Raw genomic sequence first — 8,255 nt, 5'->3', positions numbered from 1 at the left:
CCCCCCCCCCCCCCCCCCCCCCACACACACACACGCACAAATATAAGAGAAGTTGCAGGCCTGGGCGTTGCACTGGTGCGGCCGACAGAATCCTCAACAGAGCAAAAACACATAAAGTCCAACTCACAGTTTGAAGTCAGTCCTGGAGAAACAGTCTGAAAGATGAAACCAGACGGAGGAGGAGGTAAGATCTATAAATCCTTGTCAGAACGCACACCAACAGGCCTTTCCGGTCAGCAATGGCGTTATCCAACCTTGTGGCATCTGAACAGCCAGATGTCTTCATCAGAGGACCGTAGAGGACCCACACAGCTTTCCCGGTCACCCTGGGGTCTGAAGTGTGACCTTGAATCCACCGCTGGTATCACTTCAACAGAAGGGAAACACTTTTCGACAGGGAACAGACTTCGACATTAAAGCGAAGGGTTCACTAATTCACCAGTCAAACAAGCTAACTTAAAGAAACTGAATACACTGAATTAGCACGCTATTGCTGAGCAGTTGGCATGGTTGCTTCCGCTAGCTTAGTGGCTCACTGCTACGCGATTGTAGTTACTCACACAATTCAGGCTTGTGCCAACACGCACACAGACGCTAACGTTGAGGCTAATTAGCCTAGCTTAAAAGGAGAAAAGTGGGTGCTCCCGTAGTTGTGCCTACGGTATAGAAATGTGATAGAATCTGAATTGTAAGTCGCTTTGGATAAAAGCGTCTGCTAAATGACTGTAATGTAATGTAATATGTAATCGGTGTTGGCGTCTTCACCTCTGCAACATTTCTTTCTCCATTTTCTCGACCTAGCGCTCTTTTATAATGGCTCTGCATGTCTGCCGCTGTTTCTTCTTTCCATGTTTCTTTTTTTTTCTCCCGCCCTCTTCCTGACCTATGACCAATTACCACTAGTCGCACGGATTTGTTCTTGTTATCCTTCTTTGAGGTTTACGGTAGTTGTCATCCATGATGCTGCACTATACCACCTTCAGGTTTTATTGTACCTTCGTATCCATTCTTTTTATAATCTATTCTTATCTACAATCTACAAATGGATTGACACTAAAAAAGACAGGATGTTGAAAAGAGATGAAAATGAAGAGACTAATGCGCACCAAATTTAGTTAAGAAAATAAAAATAAAACACAACATAGAATGAATTGATTTTAGTAAAAAAGTAAAATGCTAAGAAATTAGATTTAGAGTGAAATAAAATAAGAAATAAAATATGTATAAATACTGAAACCATATCATAAAAACACATAAGACAATGTATATAATCAGACTGAATAATACGCAACAGTATTTTAATAAACATAAAATTATACAATACATTAAAGCCAGACTTAATGGTATTTTAGTTTCTGTTTAAAAATATCTATATTTTCAGTGACATCGATCGTCTGGAAGGCTGTTCCAAAGGCTTAGAGCAAAACGAATAAAAGCAGCATCACCAAATGTTTTTGTTCTGCTTTGTGAAGCAGCTAAAAGAGAAGAACCAGAGGATCTGAGGGGTCTTACTGGTTCATAAACTAAAAGCATTTCTGAAAGGTTGTGTGGTGCGAGCCCATGTAGTGCCTTATAAACTAATTAAATAACTTTCAAATCAATATGAAAACTAACAGGTAACCTGTGTAAAGGTTTTAAAATAGATGTAATAAGTGCTCTCCTTTTGATCCCAGTTAATACTTGGGTGGCAGAATTTTGAATTATTTATTGCTGACTTATTGTATTCTTTGACCGAAAGGAGAGAATTGCAATCGGTTAGCCTTTTATAGAAGCATGCATCAGTCTCTCTGTGTTGCTCAGAGAGACAACTGGCCTCAATTCAGAGATGTTCTTCAAATGATAACATTTTTGTGCTATGTGACTAGTGTGCCTTGAAGTTAACATCCGCCAAACATCACCCCCAGATTTCTTGCTTCTCGGCTTGGGTTGTATCCAGTTTCTGTCTCTGAGCCTTTGAACCGATTATTAGTGCTTCTGTTTCGTCATATCTAAAATACGGCTAAAAACTTAAAAACTATATAACCAGTTCCTTGGACACTTTTTATGCTCTAACATTGCCTACGTTTGATATTGTCCTACCAGCCCTATTTTCCGTAATTGTGTCATCGTTTATGTCTTTCCTGTGTAAGTGACCTGCATGATATACTCAACTGTCTAAGCCTCATGACAAAGATCAAAGACTTTTGGTTTTCCTTTGATGAAAGGTGTACCGTTATGGTGGCTGGGTCTAATTCTGTTTTGTTCCCCTTCTTTTTAACTCTGTTTTGGATTGAGTGTAAATGTCTCTCTTTTATTGCATTATCCCAATGCTTCTGCCACTGTTGATTTACCTTTTCCCACATACTGTGCCTTTTCCCTCTGACTTTGATAATTACAACAATGTGCTGGGACCCACATGAACGGGATCTTTTCCCTTTGCCGAACCATTCTTGAGTTAATAAGCAAGATTAAAAAAAAACACATCCTGAATAAATTATTGCAACTAAGTATGGAAAAAGATTCAACAGTATAACATTCAAACAATCAGATGTTGGTAACTAGACATATAGCGACTGTAGACGCTGTTGTTTGCGGGTCCTTTGATCCAACATCTGAATATATGATTATGGTCCATAACTATAGTTATCTCCATGACCCCTCCGGTTGACCCAGTAATTGTTACCGCTGTTACCAAGACAGCATTTCCTGAGTGATACCTATAGCAACCAATCAAACAATTTAGCTGAAACTAAAGGCACAATCTTTTTTTAATTTTTATTTAGTTTACCTCACTGCTCAATACTGTTTATAACTGTTTATTTTAACAACATATTCGATTATTTACATCATACCTTGTTCATGCCCTGCTTTAAATGAATCTTAATCTCAGTTAACCATTTTTTCTTTTTTTCTTAAACTAAATTAACTTGATTTGAATTGCCTTACTGAATCATTTTCATCCAACCTAATTAGGAACTTACTTGTTTGAATCCCTTACTTGAATCCCTTACTCTTACACTGGGACTTTAGCTTTCATAAATACAAACATCTAAAATTCTGGCCAGATATTGCACATTGCCCATTTAGAGATTAGATTATTTTAAAATAGCATAAAAATTCATTTTTGACTCGCTTTATTTTGAGCTTTAAACCATCTCACATAGTTTACATCAGCAGACGGAGTTTGCTAAACCATACTAAAACAGCCAATGTGTGGTTGGCAGTTCTGGAAAAAGCTAGTAAATGGACCGTGAGTTGGGGTTGACGTGTAAAACAATGCCTTGTGTGTATCTACTGTAAGAGATTATACTAAACACAATAAATTATATGTGAAATCAGAGGCAATCTCTGGTCAAAAAAGTAAAGATACACAAACATTGTCATCAGAGCTGGAAACCAAAGGCTCAAATCAAAAGCCACAGCAGCTGGACTGAAGCAACATTGATGAGGCTACTCAGCTGCTTAATCTACATTACATCATATTTAGCTCCAAATGAACTGGGTTGGCTGAGGAGCAGCGTCATGCATTTAGATGGGAGATGTTAAAATCATGTCCTGTCCTCTGGCCTCCCTGCAGTCAGTTGAGGCCACTACTACTCCAAGAAAGGTATTCTTCCCAGGTGGCTGAACAACCACAGCTGGCTCTCCTCAAAGTGGAGGAGCAGTTGCTCAACAAAGAGGTCCTTTTGATTCACTGAGCTCCTCACCCTGTCATGAATTGTTAACGTTAACGCGTCCATTTGCTGTTTCCTTTTGAAGTGGACCATCCATCTCTGTGAATTTGTTCATACATTTGTAGCATATTTTATTCACTGTTCACTGGAAATACAGTAATGGCTTTTCGATGATACACTTTATCAGTTAGACACATGGGAAACAACAGCCCAACAAAAAACAAACAGGAACAGCAAATATAAGTTTTTCTAATGAACCTAAAAGTACTTTAGAAGCTCAGATTGTTGGTCAGCGATGATTAGTACATTTTAATGGGGCCAGTTACTGCAACAGATGCTCAGCAGGTCATTTTGTGAGAGAGGTCACAGTGGGTAGTGGATTTTAGAGTGTACTCACTCACTCCTTGGCAAAGATGGTGTTCTCAAGTGAGGGTAAAAGAGATCATACAGATTGCCACTGGGGCGCAGCAGCTGAGATAATACGAGTGTTGTATCCGACCATCATAGTAAAGTGAGAGCTGAACCACAAGGTAAGACAACGGATGAGATTCTAAAGAAGGTTTCTCTCTCTGTTCGGTATGGGGGTGTTGCAGTTGCAATATTTTTTGCAAATGTGTGTGGAGAGCTGTGAAAATGTACCTCAATCTGTTTGTGTGATTTGTGAATGTGCACAGGAATCTGCAAACATGTACTGAGTGTAGTGAGAATACCCCCATATGGAGGGTTGTTGGCCTCTCTTTGTGGCAGGAAACATGCCCCTGAAAACATACACGCAATCATCTTCGTGTCAAGATTCAAAGAGGGCTTTCTCGGGTGATACGAATTCAGGAACCAGATATTGCAGTTGACTTGATATTTGTTTTAAATATGTACAATAAAACCTGAATGATGAAACTGGGCAACAAACTTTCTCCTGAGCTCCACTTGTACCAGCTCTGCCCAGTTTGCCCACCAGGTGTACAGATCTTACTTTAGCCTGCGGGTCTGAAGGACAGTGGGGATGGACGCTGTCCATGGTGCTGAACTTTGGTCCTATTGAATACTTTTGCAAAGAAGAAACTGCCTCAACTCGCAAACAAGTTTGTGCATGCTGATCGTCACCAGAATAATTGCTACTTGAGCTTTTTATTTTAAAGTTGTAATCTTTAGGATTTAAATAATGCAGGCCCCAGAGTTCCTTTTGAAATGGCCTATGTATCCAGCATTCGGGGCACCAAGCAAACCTTTCCTGTCAGGTATGCAACAAAAGTGTATTGTTTAAAGTGCACCAACACAAAGTTAAACTGCATGCATGCACTGGCTTTTATCTCGCAGATCTCATTAGTGCCTCCATCTTTTGAGTCCTTTAAACTTGGGCACGTTATTTGAATCCTGTGCAGGAAAGGTGCGTTCCACCAGCAGCAACAATGCAAACTATTGCATAGAGAAGCAGCTACAGAATGCAAATATACAAAAGTAACAAAACCCTTTGATTTTATCATTGTCAATCATAATTTGCCTGGTAAACTTTGGTATTTCATGTATGTTATTATGTATTACCTTGGGAAGAGAAATCCCTTTTCTAGTGGGTTAGTGCCTGAAATCATGAACTGCACTTGCTGATAAAACCCCACCAAGTGAAAAACACGGAGGTCTCACTTTTCTTTCCTATGCTTGTGTTCCCTCCAGCTGGAGAGTATTTCAGCTTCTTTTGCTGTTTCGACAGATGTAGCTTTGGGTTTTCTCTCTATGTGTTCCTCTACATTTGCAAGGAAACGCTGGTTTGTCAAGATTGAGACCACTTATCTGTTAAGAACTGAAACACTTTTGAAAGCGATGTTACCACAACACATTCTCTGCTGCCTGACTGGAAGGCTCAGAGCAAGAACTAATTCAACCCTGTGATCTTAATTGCCAGCATATTCTGCCATGTTTAATATTTCAGAAAAAAAATCAGATACCTTATCAAACAGGCGAATATAATTTAATTTAGGTAAGGCTGGTGGGTAAAAAGGAGCTGACACTTTAAAAATTGGAGGCATTCAAATCGCTAAATGCTCGGATACAAACCTCTGCATAAATGTAAGCTGGATGAGCCTGTTGGAGACATACAAGGATAGATTCAGTGTAATGTTGTACCAACCAGCCTTGCAGTTAGTTATTTTGTGAACAACATGAATTTCCTTTCTAAACCTCTCTGATAAATTATATTTATTCAATGCCATGTGCCTCAAGCAGTGAATTTGAATCTTTTCTTCAAGTAACCTTGGTTTTAGGTTTTCCTTTCTATTCTACAAAAAAAGCAGTTAGCACAGAGTTTTCTGTTTTAGTATTGGCATTATGTGCCTTTAGTAGGTACACTGTTTTAACCCAAAACAATCGTGCCATTTAATAAAAGGTCTGTCAGAAATGTTTGTGAGCTTTTTGATATATGTATCGATCTTTTGTGCCACTGAAAACATGGAGGAAAAGCAATGTGACCAGAGAATAACAGTGTACAGAACTTTCTTTAGAAGATGCATAATACACCCGAAGGAGACGAACAGAGGAAGTTAATAAAATGTGAAGGCAGAGGATGGATAGGGATGATTAAATCGGCTTAGCTAATCCACTTCCTCTGTTTGTTGGCCCGAAAAAAAAAGTTTAAATGTAGAACATGCTCGGGCAGGGATGAAAAGTGAAATGGAGGGATAAAGGGAAGAAAGAACCGTCAGATGAATTTTTCAGATAGAGATGAACTGAAATCTCCTGTGTTGCCGAGAAAGAGGATGTAGCGCAGTTATGAGCTCATTGTTTGCAGACATTGTTTTGCCAACGTGCCATTGCATTTTGAATCGCTTGGCAGATAAGTTGTCAGACGTCTGAATGAGCGGCATCTTTGAGAAGCAGTAATTCAAAGAGGGAGAGATGAGGAATAGACGGCGGTGGAAGAAGTTTTCATCTGTCGGGAGCAAGACGGGAACAAAGTTGTTGAAGGGTTTACGAGATAGAAGAGAGAAAACGGAAGCTGGTAATTGCGTGGCTTCTGGCACCATGATATTATCTCTCCCTGACATGTGCGGATCTCCTATTGATACATGAAGCAACATGAGCATGAAGCCGTTTCAGTGGCTCTATGTCATTTCCCTCGCACTCATGTTGCATTTCTCTTTGTGTCTTACTGATGACAGATGCTAGATGACAAGGACGAATGGGGGAAGGAAGGAAGGCACATTACATGGCATTGCTCCTTATTATACCTACATGTTCCCTAGAAGGGGCGTTTTGTCACGATACGTACTCTAACTCCAACATAGACTTTTGTGAGGTATTGACAGTGGACTAAAACTTAAAAGCTCAGGTGTAATTGTGATATTAAATGCACTAATAGCCTCCTCTCTATGTGTCTTTGTCTCTCTCCCTCAGGCTCAGTGTCTCTCAGTGTATTCCTGGTGTCTGTTGCGTCCGTAGTATGTGCCGTTTGGCTGGTAGCTCTGTGTGGCGTCTGCACCTGGTGTCAACGTAAACTGGTAAGTTACAGTGCTTATTAGTCACATTTCAATGTTAGCATTTATTTCAAATGATTTGGAGAAAGTTATTTCAACTGAGCTGAGGCCCTCTGTGAATCACAACACTTTGGACAGGGACAGAAACACTTCATACAACACAGCTGCACTGAATGAAGAGGAGGGAAATCCTTTACATCTGACCTTGGTACAGTTGATCATGTAATGTTTATTGTTTTCTGTATTGGCTGAATTCTTCTTGTGAAAGGCAAAAAGTAGCATTAAGTTAAATCAATCACTGCCGAGTTATTATTAACGAACTCTTTCAAAATAAAATACTTCAACCTAGTTTCCACTGATGAATTGAAAATGATGAATTAAATAATCATTGATTAAATGATAGTGAAAATAATTCCATCCTACTGTAAACGTGTTGTTCTCCAAAACGTAATTTTCATTCAACAAAAGAATCCAAACTCATAATGATGTCTTAAAACTAAACATAAAAAAGAAGAATTTTTCTTTTAAATCGAGACTTGTTTGATCAAAAATATAGTTAAATGTTCACTGTCAGCTTTCAGTATTGTAAAGGTGTTGAAGCTCAGTGCTACAGACACGTTACAGTTGGTACTAAGACAATATTGAGGTTCAATACCCAGCCTCTTGACTGAGGCCAAATGGCTCTCATGAAAACACATGGTCCTTTACAGTTTACAGCTCACCATGTTTCTGAACAACTCTAAGCGATTGAAGAAGAACTGCTGTTGTGTGGGCAGTCGGGTTTTCTTTTCATGACCTTGAACTGAATGTATACACCGATTGCCTGATGTGTTGTTGTTGTTGAACAGACATGGGCATGGGAACCAGATAGAGGCTGTATGTTTGGCCATGACAGCAAACAAGATGAGAAACCTTGTGCTCTCTGTAAACATGGCTTTGTGCATCATGGCTGCTTGCCTCCAGCACCATGCTAATGATTCATATGCTAATGAGCATCACTCAGAGCTATTGGCTGCTGAAGCAAATGTAATTCCCCCTATACATTTTGATCCCCTGGCATTTGCTACACTCTGTCCTGCTACCCCCCCACCCTCATTAGCATATGAATCATTAGCATGGTGCTGGAGGCAAGCAGCCA

The 8,255-nt window shown here is 39.6% G+C and overlaps 1 protein-coding gene across 5 annotated transcripts in view; it reads left to right on the top strand.

Moving 5' to 3' along the window:
• The window catches only part of syt7b (synaptotagmin VIIb), a 91,940-nt gene that overhangs the window by 38,901 nt on the left and 44,784 nt on the right, over positions 1-8,255 (top strand). For all 5 annotated transcript variants that reach the window (XM_031846863.1, XM_031846866.1, XM_031846862.1 and 2 more), the window contains exon 2: positions 7,038-7,141. In XM_031846863.1, the coding sequence (XP_031702723.1) occupies positions 7,038-7,141 (104 nt within the window). The remainder of the gene's footprint in view (positions 1-7,037; positions 7,142-8,255) is intronic.

This window comes from Anarrhichthys ocellatus, unplaced genomic scaffold (assembly GCF_004355925.1).
Source record: "Anarrhichthys ocellatus isolate YVR2014 unplaced genomic scaffold, GSC_Weel_1.0 scaffold6, whole genome shotgun sequence".
Classification (NCBI taxonomy): Eukaryota; Metazoa; Chordata; class Actinopteri; order Perciformes; family Anarhichadidae; genus Anarrhichthys; species Anarrhichthys ocellatus.
Note: the sequence above shows the minus strand (reverse complement) of the source record. Positions and strands in the feature narration are given on the sequence as shown.